This window comes from Eschscholzia californica, unplaced genomic scaffold, assembly GCF_041429995.1.
Source record: "Eschscholzia californica isolate CP2 unplaced genomic scaffold, dmEscCali1.0.p SCAF_2, whole genome shotgun sequence".
NCBI lineage: Eukaryota > Viridiplantae > Streptophyta > Magnoliopsida > Ranunculales > Papaveraceae > Eschscholzia > Eschscholzia californica.
The window spans coordinates 30,409,242-30,434,622 of NW_028238309.1; the positions used below are offsets into that span (position 1 = coordinate 30,409,242).

Genomic DNA, 25,381 nt, shown 5'->3' on the forward strand with positions numbered 1-25,381 from the left:
GTTGCTAGAGTGGGTAGGCTTGTTATAAATAACTTCTTCAATCATATTAAGCAGGAAGGAAACAATAGAATTTTTAGAAGCAAAGCTAGAACTGTTGTTGTGGTCTTCTCTCTGATAGTTGATGAGGTGAAGATCAAAATGGCAGCATGGAGGGGAAGATTGGAGGATAATGTGCAGAATTTCACCCTTGCTTCTAGATGGAACTTTCATGTGGTGTTGTCCAAACCCAAGTTCAGGGGTTGCAAGTGGGTTCCTCCTCCTAGTGGTTGGGTTCTTCTCAGTTCAGATGGCTCCTTAGACAGAGAGGCTGCTGGCTATGGTGCTATTATCAGGGATGAGTATGGAGTTGTGGTTGCTTTGGGGGCTGGTTCTAGCCCTGGCATTTCTATTTTGGTTCACGAGCTTCAGGCTGTGGAGATGGAGCTGAGATTGGCAAAAACTTATATGTATGAGAAGGTTATGATTGCCACTGATTCCATGGTTGTGTTTTTGCTTCTTTCTAGCTTTGAGAAGCTTCCTCCATGGAATGCTTGGTCTGTTTGGTTGAGAATCAAGAGGCTCTGGCTGTCTCTTCAATGTTGCTGTGTGAAGCATGTGTACAGGGAAGTGAACCAGGCAGTTAATCTCCTTACCAAGATGCTGACCATGGGAGTTTGATAGAAGAGCTGTGCATGATGGTTACAAGAACACTTATTCTTTTCATAAGAATAAGAAACATATCACATTGGCACCATTATCACCTACTGTGTTTGCTAAGTCTGCAGCAGAGAAATGCAAGGAGAACATGTTTTTGGGTGAGACCAAAATCATGAAGAAGATGGGTAAGGGCAAGGAGGTTTTTGCTTTGCTGGTGGTTGAAAAGAATGAGGGAGCTGAAGTGATTTCTCATCCATTGATGCTGAAATTGATGAACGAGTTCAGCGATATTTTTCCTAAAGATCTACCACCCGGGTTACCTCCAAACTGAGGTATTGAGAACAATTGATTTACTGCCTGGTGCACCTTTGCCAAATCATCCGGCTTATAGATGTAATCCAGAAGAGGTTAAGGAGTTGCAGAAACAAGTTCAAGAGCTGATAGATCAAGGGTATGTTAGGGAGAGCATGAGTCTCTATTTAGTTCCAGCTCTGGTTGTACCAATGAAAGATGGTTCGATGAGGATGTGTGTAGACAACCGAGCTATTAACAAGATAACCATCAAGTATCGTTCCTATACCCAAGTTGGATGACATGCTCGATGAGCTGCATGGATCAAAGGTATTTTCGAAGATTGATCTAAGGAGTGGATATCACCAAATCAGAATGAAGGAAGGTGATGAATGGAAACGAAGAGCGGGTTGTTTAAATGGCTAGTCATGCCATTTGGATTATTAAATGCACCCAACACTTTCAAAGACTTATGAATCAGGTTCTGCGTGATTTAATTGGAAAGTTTGTTGTGGTTTATTTTGATGATATTCTTGTCTACAACAAAAATGAGGAAGAACAAGCTGCACACCTCAAAGAAGTTTTCAAGGCGTTAAGAAGAAACCAACAATATGCTAAACCAGAGAAATGTGAGTTCTTTACTTCTAGCATTGTGTTTATGGGTTATATCTTTTCAGATAAGAGGATTTCAGTTGATGAAAAAGCAAAGTTGAAGCTATAAGGAGTTGGCCAGTTCCGACAACACCATCTAATGTAAGAAGCTTTCATGGGCTTGCATCATTCTATGGACGCTTTATGAAGAATTTCAGTACTATCATGGCTTCAATAACTGAATGCTTAAAGAAGGACAAGTTCGAAGGACAAGTTCAAATGGCATTTGAAATGGTAAAACAAAAACTGTGCGAAGCACCTATTTTAGCACTTCCAGATTTTAATCAAGTGTTTGAAGTTGAGTGTGATGCCAGTGGAGTTGGTATAGGAGTTGTTCTTATCCAAGGCCAACGTCCCATAACTTATTCTAGTGAGAAACTTACAGGAGCACAAAAAAACTAGTCAACTTATGATAAGGAGTTTTATGCTATTATCTGAGCTCTGACTCATTGGGAGCATTATTTGAGGTCAGGTCAGTTTGTTTTGCATTCTGATCATGAGACTGAATTTTATAAACAACCAGCACATGTTGAACAACCGACATGCTAAATGGGTAGAATTTCTACAATCCTTCTCATTTGTGTCAAAGTACAAGGCTGGAAAAATGAATATTGTTGCTGATGCACTCTCTAGGAGGTACGCTTTAATCTCTATTCTAGATTCTCGAATTATGGGATTTGATTTGTTAAAAAATTTATATGATGAGGACTTAGACTTTGCTGAAGTCTATAATGAGTGCAAAAAGGGAGTTACGAAATGCCATTTGCAAGATGGGTTTGTTTTTAAATGGAACAAGCTATGTGTTCCAAGGAGTTCTGTTAGGGAGTTACTGATTCGCGAAGCTCATGCTTCAGGAGCATTTCTTTTGGCCCAAGATGGTAAGAAATGTTCATTCGATCGTAGAAAGATGTGCTACGTGTCAAAAGATGAAAAGTCATTTCCAACCAGGTTTGTATACTCCTTTACCTGTTCCAATACAACCCTGGGATGATGTAAACATGGATTTTATTATGGGACTACCAAGAACTCCAAGAGGAAAGGATTCTATCATGGTGGTAGTTGATAGATTCAGCAAAATGGCACATTTTATTCCTTGTCACAACACTGATGATGCTAGTATGATTGCTTACTTGTATTTTAAAGAGGTTGTACGCCTTCATAGTATCCCTAAGACTATTGTGTTTGATCGTGATTCAAAGTTTCTGAGCTATTTCTGGAAGACTTATGGAGATTATTGGTACTAAGCTCCTTTTTAGTACTTCTTGTCATCCGTAAACTGATGGTCAAACAGAAGTGACAAATATAACGTTAACTACTCTTTTTGAGGGGCTTGATAAAAAAGATTTTGAAGGAATGGGATTTGAAGCTAGCTAAGGCAGAGTTTGCTTATAATAGGTCCATAAGCTACACTACTAGACGATCGCCTTTTGAGATTTAGAGGTCACTGACCGACATCTTTCAGACCAATATTGGGAGAATTAGCATAAACATTCATGGCCACCGGCGTCTTCGACATTCTTGATATCTCTCTTTCATGATATTCGTCTAATCATCCAATCACGCAATTAGGGTTTTATTTTAGGGTAAATAACAGATGAAGGCAAGAAACAGAGATAACAAAACATTGAAAACCCTACGGATCTGACCATCTCTCTCCGGTTAGCATCTGTGAAAGAGAGAGAATGGTGTTCTCACATGATCTCCACGGTGGATATATCACAGTTAGGGTTTTATTTTAGAGAGTCGATTAATAAACTGTGAAAGAAATCAGATGCATTTGGTTCAGACAGGAGAAAAAGAAGAAGATGATGAAATTAAGGCTAACCTTTAAGGCCTTAAGTCGCGATGCAGTAGGTCTGTACATTTCTGATCCTTATGAAACCCTAGAAAAATTTACTGAAAAGAAAATGGGAAGAGAGGAGTTGAGACTTGAGAGAGAAACTCGTATTTCGCAATGTTGTGGTGCCCTTACTTTCGATGTCGTCTACGTTCCAAAGTCAAATCAAATCGGTTCTTGATTTTGGAATTTAAGTTATCTGGTGGCTCCTTCATATTAGGAAATTTGTGTATTTTGGCCACTATCTATAACCAGCTTCCATTATGACCTACTACTTTTCATACATTCACAATTGACCCTTTTTCGTTGTATTTTTCATCCAAATTCTGTTACACCTACAAATTGTTTTCCAGAACTACCCATTTCCTTACTTACGTTTTATTATGTTCAACTTTTCTCCTTCATCTTTACCTTCCCCTTTTTTTTTTGAAAAGGTCAACAGGGATTAAAGGGACCCTCTTTACCTTCACTTTCATCTCTAATAACTCTGTTAAAGGAAATTATTTTCGTACATTTTTTTCAAAAATTTAAAACATATATAAGAATTGAAAGATGAGAGAGGGAGAAAAAAAAGAGAAGAGAGAGATTTATTTGAATTCAACTTTATTTAGATTAAAACTTGCTTATTGGGTTTGTCACAAAAGATCTAAATGAGAAATACAAAGAGAGAGAGAGAGAGAGAGAGAGAGAGAGAGGGAGAGAAAGACTTTAAATTGATAGTTATGATTAGGAAACTAAAGTGGTCTTATTAGATATACCCGCCCGATTTCCACCCCTATTCTAAAACTCTGATTGTCCGTTATTTCATATGTGACTATTGGTCAAACCAAAACAAGTCTTGATAGGTGTGATCAAATTTTTTTAACAATACCGGGTCGGGCTCTTCTATTGCTCTTATCGAATACAAGATGTAAAGCAAAATCCTCTTCAACCACAGATTTTCTAAAAAAAAAATAATTTTCTCTCAATAAATTCCTCAAAAGATCCAAATGAGAACGAAAAATAGAGAAACTTTATTTCAACTTACAAACTGTACCAAACTGTGAAAACTGTTTTTTCTGTGAGGAGAGAGAAAGTGACGTGAGGAGAGAGAAAGTCGTGTTTTCTAGAGTTTTTCTGACCGGAAAGCTTGTTGTCCTGTTTGGTTTAATCTCCGGCTATGAGTGAACCTAATCTGCGTGATGGAAGGGAGATAGGGGAAGGTCGATTCTTGTTGGCTGCTAACCGATTACCAAGTGAAGATGGTGAAGATGAGATGATAGAGGGTAACTCTGTTGGGGTTAATGAAGAAGTCGTGATGGTAGAAACCTCTGCTGCGTTGCAACACCAACAACCGATCACACGAAATGGTACTCCTGGTTCAGTTGGGTTAAGATTCAATGCAACAGGAAAATCGATTGGTCTAAAGCAAGGGTCTGTCTCTCGAGTCCTTACAGAACAAAACAATGGTTCTGTTCGTTTTGGTGCTGCTAGCACTGCTCGCGAGAAAGGCAACAATCAGGGTTCAAAGTTATTAGCCGATTCTATTAGAAACAATATTTTTTTCGGGTCTTCTTCGCAATCCAAATACAAGTATTGGCATGACTATAGCAGGTGGAGAAGAACAGCAACCACCGGAATTACAGAGAACTCAGGTCGAAGAGATTAGGGTTCCGACAACAGCTAGGGTTTCGAGGTGCGACGGCAAATGGGCCATGGGCCTGCAAACCAGGGCAGTGCTTCGGTAAGTTCAGGGGGTGTGCATAAAGTTTCTAACTGGTCTAACTTATTCCCACGTCAAACAGCAGCTAACCGAGCTACACTAAGATACATTCCTCAAATCAAAGTGAATAATCGTTTCGTGGCAAACCTAAAAGTATCAAACTTTGCTAATGAAATGAAGTTATGCGAGAATATCCTGGTTGGAAGCTTTGTTGGTGAAAGACTAGCTTACGGGTTAGTGTATAGTGTTTTATTAAAAAAATGGAGTCCGAAGGGAGAAATGAAGCTTACGGCACATGGTGATTCGGCTTATGTTATACATTTCTCTTCCACTGAAGACAGATTGCGAGCCTTGGAATTCGAACCTATATTTATTGCTGGGAGACTTTTTGTGCTACGTCCATGGAGACTTAATGTTGAGAAGGAACTTCAAGAAATGAAAACCATTCCATTATGGGTTAATTTCCGAAATATTCCCTTTCTTTTTTGGAACCCGGAAGATATTTCAAACATTGCTAGTGTATTGGGTGTTCCTTTAATGCAGGATAGTCGAACGGAATCAAGAGAGCGGATGATGTTTGCTCGTGTTTGTGTGGAAGTGGCAGTAGACACTGACTTACCCGACGACATAACTATTCGGATTGAGGAGGGTGATTTTGAATATTTTGTCCAGGTTCAAGTAGAGTATTCATGGAAACCAACTAAATGTGAAGTCTGCTCTGTTTTTGGGCATGATGAAGGGACATGCAAGAAACAACCAAAACCAGATGTTGTTACAAATGTTGATGAAGGTGGTAAATTAAGACCTAAAGAGGTCAGATTGGTAGATAACAATTCTACCACTCGTTTGGGGCCGAAAAGACAAGACTTGCAACACCAAACTCAGAATGCTAGTGTGAGGCAATATGGTAACAAATCTGGTTGGACAAATAGTAATGGTGGAAGAGGAGGGGGTAAGAAGAGACCAGCAATAGTTAATCGGGAGTCAGGTCCGAACAGTATGGATGAAGACCGAGAGAGAGAAGGAGGTTGGTCGGTGGTAATTTCGGAATCTAATACTTTCGCCATTGGAGCAGGGCACTCGGAGAAACATGATAATCAACGTCGGAAAATAGCAAAAAGAAATGAACCGGTTCGTGGTAAATCAACGCAGCATAGTCTCCTTCCAGGTAACTCTTTTTCGGCTCCATCTAATTATGACGAATTCCATCCTGGTTCTTTTGAACACGAGCCTGGAGAGGTGGGTTTGGAAAAGGACCAAAATATTCATGAGGGAAGGGAAGGGTCACGAACTGATCATGACCCTATTTTGCTAAATCCGAGATTAGAAAGTAATATTGAGCCCTCTGAGGAGCTCGAAATAGCCCCCTCCATTGTCTAATGATTAATCTCGCAAGTTGGAATGTGAGAGGTCTTAATGACTCTCTCCGTACGAAGAATGTCCAGGAAAGGAACAAGACTCGTATTCAGCGTAGTCTCAATCCTAGCTGGACCTTTATTGATAATTACGTGGTTGTTCCGAATGGACGGATTTGGATTGGATGGGACCCGAGCAAGGTTGATTTCACTGTGTCCCACATTGGAGGACAAGTTATTGCAGGTGGTGTTCGCTTTCCAGATGGTTCGAGTTTCCTTTTGGCAGTGGTGTATGGAAGTAATAGCATTGTTCATCGTCGGAGCTCTAGAGGGACCTTGAGTTTCTTATGATGGGTTCTGAGGCTCCGTGGGTAGTAGTCCTAGGTGACTTTAATACCACGATGCTGGCCAATGAGAAGAGAGGAGGTCAGAGCTCACCATCTCAAGGCTCTAATGAGATGTTTGATTGTGTAACCGATTTGGGGTTGTTCGATTGTCCATATACAGGTTGTTTCTATACATGGTCCAACAGGCAGGTGGGGGTAGCAAATATCAGTTGTAAGATTGATCGGGCTCTCATTAATAGTGGCTGGTCGACCTACTTTCCTCTAGCTAAAGCAGATTTTCCACCGCCTGGGGATTCTGATCACTCTCCTATTATTATACCGCTTGCTGCACCCAACATACACCGGCGTACTCCGTTTCGGTTCTTCAATGCCTGGACGGAGGATCCCACGTTTCGAGATCTTGTTGCTGATGTATGGAAGGTGTCAGTACGGGGTAATCCGATGTTCCGAATGGTGACAAAACTCAAAGCTTTGAAGGCTCGTTTGAATGAATGGAAGAAAGATCGGTTCAACAGGGTGACGAACCAGGTAACCATTAACTGGAATTTTTTACATTCAGTGCAGGTCCGATTGCAGGGAGATCCAGCAAATCCGGTCTTACGGAAGCAAGATTGAGTAGCTACTGAAAACTATAGTGTTGTTGTACGGGCGGAAACAGCAATGCTCCGACAACGTGCTAAAGTTGAATGGCTCACTCTCGATGACAGCAACACAACTTATTTCCATAACTCTAATAAGGAGTGGAAGTCTCGGAACGCTATCACTCGACTCACTAAAGAGGATGGTTCAGTGGCTGAGGATCCAGTGGAAATAGCCAATATGTGTGTGGATTTCTATCGGGACTTTTTCGGTCGAGAGGATGAGGATAATGAAGCATTAGATCACATATCTAATGTGGATTTCCCACGGCCGCTGACGGAAGCTGAAGGAGATCTTCTTACTATGAGGGTGACTAGAGATGAAATATATGCTGCTCTGCAAACTATTGGTTCTGATCGATCGCCGGGGCCGGATGGGTTCTCTTCCCATTTTTTTAAGGCGTGTTGGGATATCGTAGGAGATGACTTTGTGGAAGCTATCCAGGGGTTCTTCAGCTCAGGAAAACTTCTCAAAGAGGTAAACTCTACTTTTGTGACTCTTATTCCTAAAATAGATAATGCTTCTTCAGTGTCAGATTTCAGACCGATATCTTGTTGTAATGTGTTGTATAAATGCATTACCATGATTCTTACTATACGGCTGAAGGGAGTTATTTATTCGGTGATCAGTCCGAACCAATCAGCCTTTATTTTTGGCTGTACTATTCAGGACAATATCATGCTAGCCCATGAGATTGTTCGGAATTACCACCGACCAGATACCTCGGCTAGGTGTACGGTTAAGATTGACCTTAAGAAGGCGTATGACACAGTTCGTTGGTCTTCACTATTCTCAGTCCTTGGTAAGTTTTTTTTTTGATAATGATAAGCGGGAGGTGCCCGAACCGAATACAAAAGAATAAGAATTCAAAAAACAGCAAAGAAATCAAAATTACATCAAATCATTAGCCCCACCCTTTCCTCATCCGCACTGTTCCTCTCGAATCCGCATTAACAATATTGACTAATTCCGCCGGTAGTTGACTAATATTCAAGTGAGTTACACCCGGTCCAAGCTTCATCTTCGACAAGAAATCAGCAGCCTGATTGGCTTCTCTATAGACATGAAAAACCCGAAAACTCCGAAATTGGCTCTGAAGCCTCTGAACTCTCTTCCACAAACGCTTTGCCCTCCATGGTAATCTCTAATGTCGTTTTGCAAGAAGTAACTTGATATTCATCGAGTTAAGACCAAGTTCAACGTCCTGCAGTCCGGCACTAAGTGCTAACTCCAATCCCAACTCAACACCCTGCAGCTCGTGTATGAAGATAGTCTGTCCATCAATCTGACCTGTGGCTGCTCTGACAACAATTTCCTCCGAATCTCAAATAATGGCTCCATACCCCGCTTCCACCTCGTTCAGTGCACCATCAGTATTAATCATATATCTCCCTACCGTCGGCCGAGTCCATTTAAATGGAGTGTAGACTGGCTTTTGGAGAGAGATGATAAGATTCCAGCGATCAATGGTTCTCCGATTCTCCTCTGTATCTTCAAACCGTTTGGTAACGGCGTTCAGCTTGATCCTCACTTCATCACAGATAGTGTGTATAATCAGCCCCGGTGACATGACATTACTTCTAAATACCCTGTTATTCCGCTCCTTCCAAATATGATAGACATAGGCATTTAGAAACAAACGACCCACTCGGGCAGCGATAGAGAGCCCACCAAAGTGATTGATACACCACTGTAGCTCCCCTTCCCAATCAGCGGCACATACTCTCTGAAAACCCATCTTGAGTAATAGCGATTCCCATATAATCTTTGTGACCGAACAACCAAAGAATAAGTGGAAATCCGTTTCTTCATCTCCCCCACAGAAAACACACGTAGTGTCTATAACCATACCCCAACTAGCCAGAAGCGATCTAGGTTTGAGGCGTCTTCGAAAAGCACGCCACGTGATGAGGCAATGTTTGGGTATACCACCCGGTGACCATACTAATGAGGTCCACCTCAATCGAGTTCCTCTAGGTCGAATTGCTTCATACGTCTCTTTGAGAGTGAACTCTCCATTCTGGCTAGGCATCCAGATCACCTCATCTCTGAGAGTACTATCTACCACAACCTCCCTAGCCTCGACTGCGATAGTCCCTAGCATGGCTGCAACATGAGTAGGGAAGACCCAACCTGACTGCCCAATAAACTGAGAAACCCGGGCATCCAAATTAAGGTGAGAATCATATCTGTGCGTCTCCTCAAAAGCATCAAGTAGAAGACCGCGAGGATGCCATAAATCAGTCAAGAATTTGGTATTATGACCATCCCCCAAAGAGGTACAAATGAGTCTCTGAGCTGTCGGCCTGCTGGCTAGAATCCGACGCCAACACCACGAACTTCTACTCGAAGCCGATAAAGTCCAGAAGTGTTGATCTTTGATGAGATTATTTCTCACCCATTCAGCCCACAAGGTCGTCTTACCACTAACCAGATCCCATATATGACGAAGGTTTGACGCTTCGAAGAACATCTCGATATTGTGAAATCCAAGCCATCCTCCGTCAGTTGGGTAACATAAGTTTTCCCAACCAATGGGAGCCCTCTTACACCCCATATCAGCACCTGACCAAAGGAACTTACTGAAGATGGAGTTGATGTCGTTCATAACCCTTTTGGGAATAACAGACACCGCTGCCCAATATAGTAACATGTTGTTCAAAACCACCTTAATGAGAAGGACACGCCCCGCAAACGATAAAAAGCGACTCTTCCAAGATTGGATTCGTCCCTTGATTTTATCGATTAACGGGATGCAATGACTATAGGTAAGACGAGAAGATATGAGGGGCAATCCCAGGTATCGAATAGGCAGAGAACCAGTACCAAATTCCAGGATAGTGGTGATATCACTCTGACCTTGAGCCAAAAGACCAGCAAAGAAGATAGTACTCTTAAGCACGTTGGCCTGCAACCCTGTCGCCTGATGAAAATCAGTTAGCACACCTTTTAGAGCTTGAGCCGAGCCCGTGTCTCCTCGAAAGAAAACCATGAGGTCGTCTGCAAAACAAAGGTGAGTAACCTTCGGGACTGGACACTGAGGGTGTAACAAGAACCGACCTGCCCTTTCCTCTCGATCAATAAGACCCGCGAATACCTCCATCATTAAAACAAACAAATATGGAGATATCGGACAGCCTTGCCGTAAGCCCCGTTTCCCATCAAAATAACCATAGGCTTCACCGTTGACCAGAATAGAGAACTTAGACGTAGTAACACAAGCCCGTATCCATTCTATAAATATCCTTGAAAAATGAAACTTACCGAGGACTGAGAAAAGTGAAGACCAACGGACTGTGTCATATGCCTTCTTAAGGTCAATCTTAACCGTACACCGAGCTGGACCTGTGGGTCGATGGTAATTCCAGACAATCTCATGGCCTAACATGATATTGTCCTGAATGGTACGGCCAGAAATAAAGGCTGACTGGTTCGGACTAATCATCGAATAAATAACTCCTTTCAGTCGTATAATGAGTATCTTGGTAATGCATTTATACAACACATTACAACAAGATATAGGTCTAAAGTCTGAAACTGAAGAAGCATTATCGATTTTAGGAATAAGAGTCACAAAAGTAGAGTTTACCTCTTTGAGAAGTTTCCCAGAGCTGAAGAAGTTCTGAATAGCCTCCACAAAGTCATCTCCCACGATCGACCAACACGCCTTAAAAAAGTGAGAAGAGAACCCATCCGGCCCCGGCGACCGATCAGAACCGATAGTTTGCAAAGCAACATATATTTCATCTCTGGTCACCCTCAGAGTAAGAAGAGCTCCTTCAGCTTCCGTCAGCAGGCGTGAGAACTCCACATTAGATATGTGATCTAATGCTTCATTGTCCTCATCATCCCGACCGAATAAGTCCCAATAGAAATCCACACACATATTGGCTATTTCCACTGAATCCTCAGCCACTGAACCATCCTCTCTGGTGAGTCGAGTGATAGTGTTCCGTGACTTCCGCTCCTTAATAGAGTTGTGGAAATAAGCTGTATTGCTGTCATCGAGAGTGAGCCATTCAACTTTTGCACGTTGTCGGAGCATTGCTGTTTCAGCCCGTACAACGTTACTATAGTTTTCAGTAGCTACTCTCTCTTGCCTCCGTAGAACCGGGTTTGCTGGATCTCTCTGCAATCTGACCTGCACTGAATGTAAAAAATTCCGATTAATGGTTACCTGGTTCGTCACCCCATTGAACCGATCTTTCTTCCATTCATTCAACCGAGCCTTCAAAGCCTTAAGTTTAGTCACCATTCGAAACATCGGATTACCCCGTACTGACACCTTCCATACATCAGCAACAAGAGCTCGGAACGTGGAATCCTCCGTCCAGGCATTGAAGAACCGAGACGGAGTACGCCGGTGTATGTTAGGTGCAGCAAGAGGAATAATGATAGGAGAGTGATCTGAATCCCCAGGCGGTGGGAAATCTGCCTTAGCTAGAGGAAAACAGGTCAACCAACCACAATTAATGAGTGCCTGATCAATCTTGGTACTGACATTAGCAGCTCCCATCTGCCTGTTAGACCATGTGTAGAAACAACCTGTAAACGGGCAATCGAACAATCCCACGTCGGTAACACAATCAAACATCTCATTGGAGCCTTGAGACGGTGAGCAATTACCGCCTCTCTTCTCGTTGGCCAGCATCGTGGTGTTAAAGTCACCTAGCACTAGCCACGGAGCCTCAGGAAACTCAAGGTCCCTCGAAAGTTCCCGGCGACGAACGGTGCTATTGCTTCCATACACCACTGCCAAGAGAAAACCCGAACCATCTGGAAACCGAACACCACCTGCAATAACTTGTCCCCCAACATGGGACACAGTGAAATCAACCCTACTCGGGTCCCATCCAATCCAAATCCGATCTCCCGGGACAGCCACATAGTTATCAATAAAAGTCCAGCTAGAATTAAGGCTTCGCTGAATGCGAGTCTTATTGATTTCCTGGACATGAGTTTCTAGAAATCCACATAAACCAATTCTATTCAATCGCATAAAATCACGCACACTCTTCGTACGGAGAGAGTCATTAAGACCTCTCACGTTCCAACATGCAAGATTAATCATTAAAACTATTGGGAAGGTTTTTAGACCTCCGTGGAGGTCTCTAGGTTGCTATCTTCTCTCGTAATACTCATGTGAGGGTCTAGTTCAGATTGTGAGCTATGCATCAAGTGATCTTCTTCATCATGAAAATTGTGATCTCTTCCCGAGGCCTCCCCCTCTGGCTCTCGGAGACGAGTTTCCGAGTCGGTATCATCTGAATTTGACAAGGCTAAGAAAGAATTACCCGATAAGATACCAGCCGAACCATGTTGTGCAATTGGAATCAACGCCTTCTTTGCCATCTTTCTACGTGGTTGATCTGACTTTTCCATTTGACCCGCACCTATAGTGAACTGATTTGATTTCGATGGAACCACCAACCAATCACCATTTCTGTCTCGTCCCTCCTCCACACTATGTTGGCCTGATTCTCGATTTGTCAATGTTGCTGGGCATTTACGACCACCACCAGCTCGGTTTGCTGCAGCCCCATGGACTTTTTGAGTACCTTGTTGCCTCCCAATTAAGTTATTATACTCTTCCCCGAGGATATCAAAACCCGTTGGTCAGATTGTTGCTTATTAGAACTTGATGTTCGGTTATCACCCTTTGGTTGGTTTGTATCGCTAGTAGGGACAGTAGGGTGACCAAAAGATTTTGGTTGTTTAGGACAATCTGAATCAGCATGACCGAATACTTGACACCCTTCACACCTATCCGGCTTCCATGAATACTCCACTTGCACTTTTACCATGTAATCGGAAGACCCCTCTTAACTCGAATGTTTACTTCATCCGGTAAACTCTTATCAACTTTTACCTCCACACACACATGTGCGAATGCCATCCTCTCTTTCGATTCCTTACGACTGTCTTGCATGAGAGGTACACCCACCACGCTAGCAATATAAGAGATTCCTTTCGTATTCCAAAGCAAAAGTGGAATGTTCCGAAAACAGACCCAAATAGGTATAGTTTTCAATTCTTGAAGCTCTTGTTCAACATTGTGTTTCCATTGTCGAACTACAAAGAGTCTCCCCGCAATAAATATCGGCTCATGTTCCAATGCCCTTCGTCTATCATCCGACGAAGAAAACTTTATAACGTAAGCTGAATTACCATGCACAGTGAGCTTCATATCCCCTTTCGGTTTCCATTGTTTCAACAACAAAAAAGTAAGGAGAGAAAAAGGGATGCAACACGAGGACTTCCCAGGAGGTCACCCATCCTAGTACTACTCTCGCCCCAAGCACGCTTAACTTCGGAATTCTGATGGGATCCGGTGGATTAGTGCTGGTATGATCGCATCCAAAAGCACCACTGATCAATCAATTTTTTTTTTTTGAATTGGTCAGCGTGTCTCGAACCCTTGACCTCTAAGTGGAAGATTATACCTCTTACCACTCCAACCAAGGATTGTTGACAAACTACATATATATTTATCAGCAGCCAACAATTGGTAAGTTTCGCTTTCCAAGGATATTCATAGAATGGATACGGGCCTGTGTCACCATGTCTAAGTTCTCGATTATGGTCAATGGTGAAGCCCATGGTTATTTTGATGGGAAGCAAGGTCTACAGCAAGGTTGCCCGATTTCTCCCTATCTGTTTGTCCTAATGATGGAGGTATTCGCGGTTCTTATTGATCGAGAGGAAAGAGCAGGTCGGTTCCTGCTCAACCTTAAGTGTCGCGTTCCAAAAGTTACTCACCTTTGTTTCGCCGACGATCTTATGGTCTTCTTTCGAGGAGACACTGGCTCGGCTCATTCTCTAAAAGGTGTGTTGACAGGTTTTCATCGGGCGACGGGGCTGTAGGCCAATGTGCTTAAGAGTACGGTTTTCTTTGCAGGTCGTTCGACCCAAGGTCAGAGTGATATTACTAGTATTTTGGAATTCGGTACTAGCTCTCTTCCTATCCGATACTTGGGTTTGCCCCTCATATCGTCTCGTCTCACCTATAGTCACTGTATTCCGTTGATTGATAAAATCAAGGGACGAATCCAATCTTGGAAGAGTCGTTTTTTATCGTTCGCGAGGCGAGTTCTCCTCGTAAAGGTGGTTTTGAATAGTATGTTACTATATTGGGCAGCAATATTCGTTATACCCAAGAGAGTAATAAATGACATCAACTCCATCTTTAGTAAGTTTCTATGGTCTGGCGTGGATATGGGGTGTAAGAGAGCTCCCATTGGCTTGGAAAGCCTTTGTTACCCCACTGATGAAGGGGGACTTGGTTTTCGTAATATCGAGGTGTTGTTTGAGGCGTCAAATCTTCGTCATATATGGGACCTAGTTAGTGGTAAGACGACTTTGTGGGCTGAGTGGGTGAGAAATAATCTCATCAAAGATCAGCATTTCTGGACTTTATCGGCTTCGAGTAGAAGTTCTTGCTGTTGGCGTCGGATTCTAGCCAGCAGGCCGACGGCTCAACGACTCATTTGAACTTCTCTAGGGGATGGTCATGATACTAATTTTTGGACTGATCTATGGCATCCTCGGGGTCTTCTTTATGATGCTTTCGCGGAGGGGTATACATATGATTCTCACCTACATTTAGATGCACGGGGTATCTCAGTTTATTGGGCAGTCGGGCTGGGTTTTTCCTACTCATATCACAGCTATGTTAGGGACTATTGCGGTCGAGGCTAGAGAGGTGGTGGTAGATAGTACCCTCAGAGACGAGGTGATTTGGATGCCCAGCCAGAATGGAGAGTTTACTCTCAAAGAGACGTATGAAGCAATTCGACCTAGAGTAACTCGATTGAGCTGGACTTCATTAGTATGGTCACCGGGTGTTATTCCCCAAACATTGCTTCATCAAGTGGCTTGCTTTTAGAAGACGCCTCAAAACTAGATCGCTTTTGGCTAGTTGGGGTATGATTATAGACACTACATGTGTATTCTGTGGGGGGGGGGGGGGATGAAGAAACGGATTTCCACTTATTCTTTGGTTGTTCGGTCACAGAGATTATATGGGAATCGCTATTACTCAAGATGGGATTTCAGAGAGTATGTGCTGCTGATTGGGAAGGGGAGCAACAGTGGTGTATTAATCACTTTGGTGGGCTTTCTATTGCTGCCCGAGTGGGGTGTATGTTTTTTTTTTTGCATAAATCAGCAGGCTTTAGGGTGCCAGAACCCTCACAAAATGAAAGCTAGAAAAGAAACAAAGAGCTACCAGCCAGAATGGCATACAAACCCACAAAGGGTACCCAAGAAAAACAACCAAGAAGAAACATATAATCCCACATAAAAATAACAACCATAATGCAAAAGAAGAAACACAGACTCAAACCACACACATCAGCACTTCTGCCTTTGCCTGACAGTACCCACTTTGTCATCAAGGGCCACTGACTGCATATCTTCACTAAGGTCGGCTGCCAACAAAACATCCATACCCACCTTTGTTCTAGCTTTAGATAACAGATCAGCAAGTTGGTTAACCTCCCTAAAAACATGCTTCAGGCTGCACTCATCAAAACTCCCCATCATAGTCTTGATCCTTCTCCATAAAGCACTAGACTGCCAAGGTGGTTCAGCTCCACACTTAACCAGCAGGTCACAAGCATACTGAGAATCAGTAGCAACTAGAACCCGACCATAACCATGAGAAGCAGCCAGACTAAGCCCAGCTTCAATTGCCTGCAATTCATGATGGACAACACTAACAGGATGGACACCACCCATAGCAGCCACTATAACAGACCCTGAGAAATCTCTCAACACACATCCAAAACCAGCATGTGTTTCAGAGTAAGCACCATTAGTATTTATCAACACATAACCTGGGGGAGGACCAACCCAAACACAAGGAGTGACAACAGGAGGGGTCACAACTAACTGCAAGTTCCAGTTTCTCTCAATGCTAGCAAGCCTAGGACTGCTCTTAGTCTTACAAGAAAGCCCAACCATTTTCATCCTGACTTCTTCCTTAATTCTAATAAGAATACTCTCAGGAGATTCACTAATGCCTGAGAAGATTCTCCTGTTTCTCTCACACCACACATGGTAAATAAAAGCAAGCTTACCAAGGATGCCTATTTTATCAGTCCCCTGCAGCAGCCTAAGACACCATCCAATCATAGCATCCCAAGAGTGACATTGGACCTGTTTCAATACCAGCAACTGCAGCAAAGCCTTCCAAATAGCCAGGGAGAATCTGCACTGAAAGAAAAGGTGAATATCATCCTCCTCCTCCTCATGACAAAGAGAGGAAGTGACCTGCACATTCATACCCCATTTGTAAAGTTTCAACTTGGTCTTAAGTGCTCTATGCAAAGCCACCCAAGTGAAAAAGCTATGCCTAGGAATATTGTGACTGAACCAAACCAAGGAACTCCAGTCAACTTTAGGCAGGGACCCCCTCATAGCTTCATAGGTGCTTTTCAAAGTAAAACTCCTCTATCATTAGCAAGCCAAACTTTCTTATCTTCAAATTCAACATCACAAAGCACTTGATGTACCCCATCCATCAATGGACCTAAGTAAATAGCCTGAAGAGAAGAGATGACCCACTGACCATCAACCAGACAATTACTCACAAGAGCATCAAAGTGCAGCCTGTTATCATACCTTAGCTGCTTAGGAAAGAAAGGAGCCAAAATCCCCATAGGGTGCCATGGATCCTTCCAAAAGCTGGTGAACTTCCCATTACCAACAAGAGAGAAACAAAACTGGAGCCCATACTGCTTATTATGAAGAATCTTCCTCCAACTCCATGAAGCCTCATGAGGAACACCCATCAACCAAAAACACTGACCCTTGATCAAATAAGACTTAACCCAAGCAACCCAAAGAGTGGATTTGTCAATAAACAGATCCCAGATGTGCCTAAGAGAGCAGGCATCATTCAAGACACCAAGATTCCTAAGGTTCAACCCTCCTTCCTTAAAGGGATGACAAACCACACTCCAACTGACAGAGGCCCCCTTAGCTTGCATCTCAGGACCATCCCAAAGAAATCTCATGAAAATTCTATCCAATTCATGAACCACTCTCTTGGGAAGAACAAACACACTGAACCAAAACAACACCATGCCATTAAGAACAGCTCTAACCAAAGTCAGCTACCAGCAAAGGACAAGAACCTCATCTTCCAAGATCTAATTCTACCAAGAACCTTATCAATCAAGGGCTGACAATCAATATAACTCAACCTCGAAGAGATAAGAGGGACCCCTAAGTATCTAACAGGCAAACAAGCACTCTGGAACCCAAGACACCCCTGAATTGCCTTCAAAACACCATCTCTCATACCAGCAGCAAAAATAAAACTTTTAGCCCTGCTTACCTTCAAACCAGTACAAAGAAAAAACACATCCAAGACTTCAGATAAGGCCTGAGCTGAGCCAATATCACCCTTCATGAAAACAAGGAGATCATCAGCAAAACTCAAATGAGTAATCAAGGGATCCTTGCACTTGGGATGAAGGTGGAACCTCCCAGCAGCTACCATATTAACCATGAGCACATTAAACACTTCCATGACTAGCACAAACAAATAAGGAGACATAGGGCATCCTTGTCTGACCCCCCTCCCACCTTTAAAGTATCCATAGGAGCTGCCATTAACCATAACAGAGAACCTAGGAGAAGAGATACAAGCCTGGACCCAATTCACAAACTTCTCAGGGAACCCAAATTTCCTCTTAATCAGTAAGAGAGAACTCCATTCAATAGTGTCATAGGCCTTCTGTAAATCTATCTTAATAGCACACCTAGCTGGCCCTTGAGACCTATGGTAATTCCTAGTGAGCTCATGAGCCAAAAGGATGTTGTCTTGAATGGCCCTGCCTGAATTGAAGGCAGACTGGCAAGGGCTAATAAGCTGATCAATAATACTCTTCATTCTTAATGTGAGAATCTTAGTAATGCACTTATATATGACATTACAGCAAGAAATAGGCCTAAACTCAGTAACCTTAGAAGCATTAGAAGACTTAGGAACAAGAGTAATCAAAGTAGAGTTAACCTCACCCAGCAACCTCCCTGAGCTAAAGAACCTCATAATAGCTTCCACTACATCATCACCCACTACCCTCCAGCAAACATTGAAGAAATGAGCAGTGAATCCATCAGGTCCAGGAGCCTTGTCCACCTCAATAGTTGAGAGAGCATAAACCACCTCTTCCCTGGTACCATTGCCTCCAGATCAGCAGCTTGTTGCATAGTAACCAACCTGTCAAAAACAACAGAATTAAGACTATCTAGCCCCTCCCTGCTAAGATGGGAAGAACCAAACAGATCAGAATAAAGTCCACACACTCCTCAGCTACATCCTTAATAGACACCAATTTCACCCCCTCACTATTATAAAGAAAAGGAATATTGTTCCTAGATCTTCTCTCTTTGATGGAATTAAAGAAGAATCTAGTATTCTGATCCCCCAAATCAATCTTTTGCACCCTGGACTTTTGCCTCAACATAGATTCTTCAACACCCACTAGTCTACTATAGGTAGCCACAACCTCCCTCTCTTGCAGCCTCATTTCTGAATCAAGAGGAGCCACTTGTAATCCAGTCTGAATAGAATCCAGATTCTTCCTAGCTCTGCACTTGGTTAGAAAACCCAGCATATTTCTTCTTTTCCCAAATCACCAAGGCCTTCTTCACATTTTTCAATTTGCTCACCAGCCTAAACATAGGATTCCCACACACAGAAACACCCCAAGCCTTCTTCACAATAGCCATAAAATCCTCATCCAAAGTCCAAGCATTAAAAAACTCGAAAGGCCTAGGACCAGAAGAATCTCCCTCAAAGAGAGACAACACAAAAGGAGAATGATCAGATACAATGGGATTGAAAAACTCAGCCTTAGCATTAGGACACATGTTAACCCAATCAATATTAACTAAAACCCTATCCAGCTTCTCAGCAATAACCCCCTGCCCAACCTGTTTATTAGACCAAGTAAACTCACAACCAGAATAAGGACAATCCAAAACCTGGGCCTAATGAACAAAATCCCTGAAATCAGATAATCCTTCCAACCTAACAGCAGCTCCCCCAACTTTCTCCTTAGCCTCCAAAACAGTATTAAAATCCCCCATGAGCACCCAAGGACAGTCAAACTCCTCAACAAGATTAGAGAGATCACTCCATAAACTCCTCCTAATCACAACATCATTACTAGCAAAAAACAAAGCTAAGCAAAAAACTCCTACCATCAGCTAAGCAGGCCATAACAAACAGATGCTGCTCAAGATAAAGCAACCATGGACAGCTTAACAAAAGTAGAATCCCACAACACCCAAATCCTACCAAACCTATCACAATCATAATTATGCAACCAATCCCAAGTTGGCATCAATCTAGACCTAACTTGGCCTTTATTCAACACATCAACATGACTCTCAAGAATCCCACAAAGGCACAAATGGTTATTCCTAACAAACTTAGTCACCTCACCAGCTCTAGAGGGGTAATTCAACCCTCTAACATTCCAACATCCTATATTAACCATTAAACCCATGGGACACTCCCTTACTAGGCCTGGGAGGCCTTGACTCCTTCAAAATTTTAGCTTCAAAAGCCAAAACATTACTACCCACCTGAGTGCATTTAGGATCAACAGGGTTACTCCCAACACCCTCAAGCTTTCTCTCCCCCAGAGTAACCTGGCCAGAGCACTCACCACCAGATAGCCTAGCATCAACCTGAGAAGCATTACCCTTTTTGGAGCCACCACCCTCAGGAACCACCTTCAACCTCTCATTAGTACTAGCAAAATATCCCACACTATTCTGTCCAATAGAGGTAGACAACCCCAAAGGACCATCAGAGCTCCCAACCCCCTTTTTACCTCTACTCACCATATTTCCCTCAAATCCTCCTCCATCTCTTCCTTTCCTCTTCATACTCCCCTTATGCTTAACTTCAGTCCACCCCTCATCAGGCTGGCTCACCCCCTCCATAGGATCAACAGCTCCTGGCCCCTGTTGAGATTCTCCTCCCACTTCTTCAAGGTGATCCTTCATTGTGACATCAGCTCTATCCTTCATGGTGACATCAGCCTTGGCCTTAACAACCTTTAAACAGGTCATAGAAGCATGTCCCAGCTCCCTACAATGCACACAAAACCTTGGTTTCCAAGCATACTCCACATCTATGTCAATATCCTCACCATCAATACTAAACTGAAGAGAATTAGGCAACTCACTATGCATAGAGACTTCCACACAGACTCTAGCATAAGCCATCCTAAGCCCAAAAGCAGTGGTATTATCCATAAACAGAGGCTTCCCCAAAGAGCTGACAATATCAGACAAGCCCTCCTCATGCCAAAGATGGATAGGAACACCTCTAAGTTTAACCCACAGAGGAAAAGACTCAAGTTTCATAACTTCCTTCTCCAAAAAAGGAGACCAAGGTCGAGCAATAAACACCCTATTAGCAACTGAGATAGGCTCATGCTCAAGAATCAACAATCTATCCTCCTCCAAAACAGTACGGATAACAAAAACAGAATCACCATGAAGTGTAAATGTAACCTCACCTTTAGGTTTCCAAATATTCAGCAGAGTCCTCCTTGCCACCATAAAAGGAAGCTTACTTCCAAAAAAATTCCCTATAATCCACCTTCTGCACTCCTGCACTTGGTCTTGATACTTCGAGGAAGATAATACAGACCTTCCATTCACCATCATAGGAGCACGAAATTCCAACGGCTTCCTGTTCACAGAACGATTCTTGGAAAACAGATTAGGCCAATTAAGAGAATTAGTATTATCCCCTGTAACAGGAACCTCACTTTGGTTCGAAGGGAGTTCAGGCTCCTTCTCCCTAGTAGCAGAACCCACCACCCTCATCGGCCCTCTAAGTAACTGACCACCACTACCCAAGTTACTACCCTTCAAGATCCTCTCAACAGAAACTTCTTGTTTCGAATGCACTTCAGATCCAAACAGATCTGAAGCACCTTCACCAAGAACCTGGAGAGGATTATCCGCCTCCATGATTACTAAATCACCCTCCCGAAGGAGAAATCAGTAACCCAGAGACTCAAGAAGCCAATCACTACTATCAAAATCCAAGAAACTCGGAGAAATAAGCCAGAGAAGTTGTCAGAAAAGCATACACAGAACCTCCAAGAAACTTGGTCGGAACCCCAGCCAGAAACACGCGCCGCCAAACCCTAGAAAATCGCGCCGCCTTTGATTGTTAGTATTTTCTGTATAATTAGTGGGTGGGTCGTATGCTTCTAAATGCCTATGTCTAACATATTTGGAAGGAGCGGAATAACAGGGTATTTAGAGACGATGTTATGTCAACGGAGCTGATTATTCATACTATTTGCGATGAAGTGAGGATCAAGTTAAATACTATTACCAAAACGGTTTGAAGATACTGAGGAGAATCGGAGGACCATTGACCGATGGAATCTTACTATCTCTCTTCAAAAGCCGGTCTATACGTCATGTAAATGGACTCGACCGATGACAGGGAGACATATGATTAATACCGATGGTGCTCTGAACGAGGTGGATGCGGGTTATGGAGCCATTATACGAGATTCAGAGGGGAATGTTGTTAGAGCAGCCACGGGTCAGGTTAATGGACAGACTATCTTCATACATGAGTTGCAGGGTGTTGAGTTGGGATTGGAGTTAGCTCTTAGTGCCGGCATGCAGGAAGTTGAACTTGGTCTTGATTCGATGAATATCAAGTTAGTCAACTACCGGTGGAACTAGTCAACATTGTTAATGCGGACTCTAGTGGGACAGTGAGAATGAGGAAAGTATGGGGCTAATGAAATGATAATTTTTCTGAGACATGAAGCTAAACGTATTTCCCTTCAAGACTTATTCAGTTTCCAGTTGGATATTAGGTGAATGCAAAATAAAAAATAGCAACATATAATTTGCAAAACGAAGAAACCACTAACAAATTAAGTTAGTTTTGTATCACGCATTACTAACGAAACAAGATCACTATTTCAAAAACACTAACAAAAAACAATTTTACCACAGTCATTAATCCTTTCGATTATGCAAAACAGAGAAAGCATCATCCTCTATTATGCAAAACAGAGAAACCATTATCAAATCTAATGGTGTCTTCTTCGTCGGCTTTTGTGTAGGTTTGCTCTTTGGTGCCTATATACTTAATCTCCTACAATCACATATACCACATTTTCATTATAAATTTTTCGAAATTTTAAATAAAAATACTAATGCAATGTCATTATTTCTAGCTGAGTACCCAAAACGTATTTTAGTCCATAATTTTTTTCAATTTCCAGTTGGTTACAAGGTGAGTTCAAAATCCAAAATAACAAGATATAATCCGCGAAACAAAGAAACCACTAACAAATCTTGTTTTGTATAAAGTATTTCTACCAAAACAGGACAACTATTTCAAAAACATTTATAAAAATAAGTTTTCCACCTTCAGGAATCTTCATGTATGAATCAAAACGTGTTTTTCTGTATACATTATATACTTTTTATCTGTGGTTATTTCATTGTTCTAACAATCAAAATCTTATATGGGGGAAAACAAAAAACATCATACTTTATAATGCAAAACTGAAAAACCACAATCCCATCTTGATTTGTTTCATTAATCCTCAAAGCAAATTGAAAATACGACCATATCTAGTTCTTAAAAGCAAATCGAAAAAATAAATATCAACTTTCAAATCTTCTTTACAAAAGTACATTTACAAAACAAGATTTGGTTTTAACATTATGAGAAATAACAAAACCCTAACCCCATTTCACTGTAAAACAGATTTTTACGGATCATCCATTTCAAAACTTCAACAACTCCACACAAGAAGAAACCATAAACGCTACACAGAAGAAACCCTAAAATCGAAAAAGAAAACACTCTACGATGTCGTTTGGCAACCAAAAGTAGAAGTACTTTTTTGCTTGTACTAGAAGTTCTTTAGCTTCAAAAAAGTAAAAAAGTTTCAAAAGTATATTTGGCAAAAATGTTACTTATAAATAAAAAAAGTCAAAAAGTAAGTTTGGTAACTCAATTTACTTTTGATAATTTTATTTTTCTTTCTCATAGATATACTTGATTTTAATTGAATTTACTTATGATTTCGACAATTACTCTCGTATACGAAGTAGTGGTGATATTGGTGTTAGTAGTGGTGCCGTGAAGGTATGGTTATGGGGGTGTGGTGGTGGTTGAGGTTTGATGGTGGTGGTGGTAAAGGTATGATGGTGGCAGCGATGGTGGTTGTGGTGGAGGTATGGGTGGGGGTGGAGGTATGATGGTGGCGATGGTGGTGGAAGTATGGTGGTTGTGTAAGTACGGTGGTGGTGATGGTGGAAATACGGTGGGGGTTGGGATACGGTGTTGGTGATGGATAAGGTACGTGAGTGATAGCGACGGAGTTATGGTGGTGGTGGTATGGTGGTGGTATGGTGATGGTGGTAAAGGTGGTGGATAAGATATGTAGGTGGTAATGATGGAGGTATGGTGGTGAAGGTACCGTGTTGGTGGTAAAGGTATAGTGGTGGTGGTGGTGGTGGCGATGAAGGTCCGGTGGTGGTGGTGGTGAAGGTACCATGGTGGAGATACGAGGTGGTTGTTGTCAAGGCGTGGTGGTGGTGGTGAAGGTACAAAGGTGGTGGTTAAGGTGTGGCGGTGGTAGTACAGGTAGGGTGGTGGAGGAGGTGCAATGCTTGTTGTGGTGGTGGTGGGGGTAGAATAGTATGGTAGAAGTTTAGTTATGGTAGTGGAGCGGAGATAAACAAAAAAATAATCCGTCAAGTAAAATTCATGCATGTCTCAGAAAAAAGTTACTTTACTTTGAAGTCAAAAACTAAAAATTAACTTTAAAATAAAGCCAAATTTTAACTTAAGTGAAGTCAGTAATCTTTGCGTACCAAAGTAATTTTTTAATTTTTCTACTTAAATAAGCAAAAAATTAACTTATTTTAGTGTTGCCAAACGCCACCGACATAAGAAGAAAAAAGTACTAAAACTTGGAAACAAAATAAAGTCATGGAGAGGAAACAATAGAAGTTCAGATATTTTATTAGAGGGAGATGTGCATGGTGCAACTCCGTTTTAACAACAAGGATGTTGGTTATGAAAATATGTTTTGGATTAGAGTGATGGAAAGGACGTTAAAGATTTTTTTTGGAGGCTAATATGGTCCAAACTTGAGAGGGACTAGAAACCCTTTTTATGGAAAGAGAGGACCTAGAGACAACGTAGAACCCTCTTTGGGTATTCTTTTGGGGCTAAACCCCCCATGGACACGAGAAAAAATGAGAGTTAGAGGATGTTTGATTTTTTAGCACTTACAAGTGCAATGTCGCTTGTTTTTCATCACTTATAAGCGCTTTAAAAAATGTTAATTGTCTAGATTATCCTTGCATAAAATCTCTTAATTTTGTAACTTTTGTTAATACGAATTTATTCAAAAAATCAATTATAATTGATCAAACTTCACATCCTAAATTGATAAGGTAATAAACTTCATGTCACATATAGTTATGTAAGAAAATAAGCATCAAGCAATAACATTTGCACTATTAACTAGTTCATCTGCAATTTCGTTTCGGAGTTGGGTCATTGCAATTTGATCTTGAGGTCGGAATGTCTGAGAATGTGGCATTGGATCATCAGAGTCGATAGGAACATTGTTGTTTATCTCTGCGTCAACATCTTCATATTGTTGAAACAACTAATCATCAAGTGAACGTCGACGAAGATAATTGTGTAACGCTATGCAACCACAATATGTATTTGGGTTTGAAAACTATAAGATGACATTTTTCCTTATATAGGAAATCTACACTTCAACACACAAAAGGCTCGTTCAATCACATTTCTTAACCGGGCATGCGCGCGGTTAAATATTTCTTCTTTACCAACAGCAGGTCCAGATTTCCAACTCGACAA

General features: G+C 41.9%; 2 protein-coding genes and 1 non-coding gene across 3 annotated transcripts; all 3 read right to left on the reverse strand.

Moving 5' to 3' along the window:
- Nucleotides 1-13,697: 13,697 nt before the first annotated feature.
- LOC147557349 (5S ribosomal RNA) lies at nucleotides 13,698-13,817 on the reverse strand. The gene has a single exon (XR_015235541.1). It is a non-coding gene; the product is annotated as a 5S ribosomal RNA (ribosomal RNA).
- A 1,993-nt stretch (nucleotides 13,818-15,810) lies between these two features.
- Nucleotides 15,811-16,878, reverse strand: LOC147557350 (uncharacterized). The gene has a single exon (XM_086658806.1). The coding sequence runs from the start codon at nucleotides 16,876-16,878 to the stop codon at nucleotides 15,811-15,813; it is 1,068 nt and encodes a 355-aa protein (XP_086514932.1).
- Nucleotides 16,879-16,895: 17 nt separating this feature from the next.
- Nucleotides 16,896-21,465, reverse strand: LOC147557351 (uncharacterized). Its single transcript, XM_086658808.1, has 6 exons — nucleotides 20,062-21,465; nucleotides 19,507-19,680; nucleotides 19,141-19,404; nucleotides 18,928-19,031; nucleotides 17,598-18,641; nucleotides 16,896-17,526 (listed from the first exon to the last, which is right to left on the reverse strand). Exons 1-6 carry the CDS (start codon nucleotides 21,463-21,465, stop codon nucleotides 16,896-16,898), a joined length of 3,621 nt encoding a protein of 1,206 aa, XP_086514934.1.
- Between the last annotated feature and the right edge of the window lie 3,916 nt (nucleotides 21,466-25,381).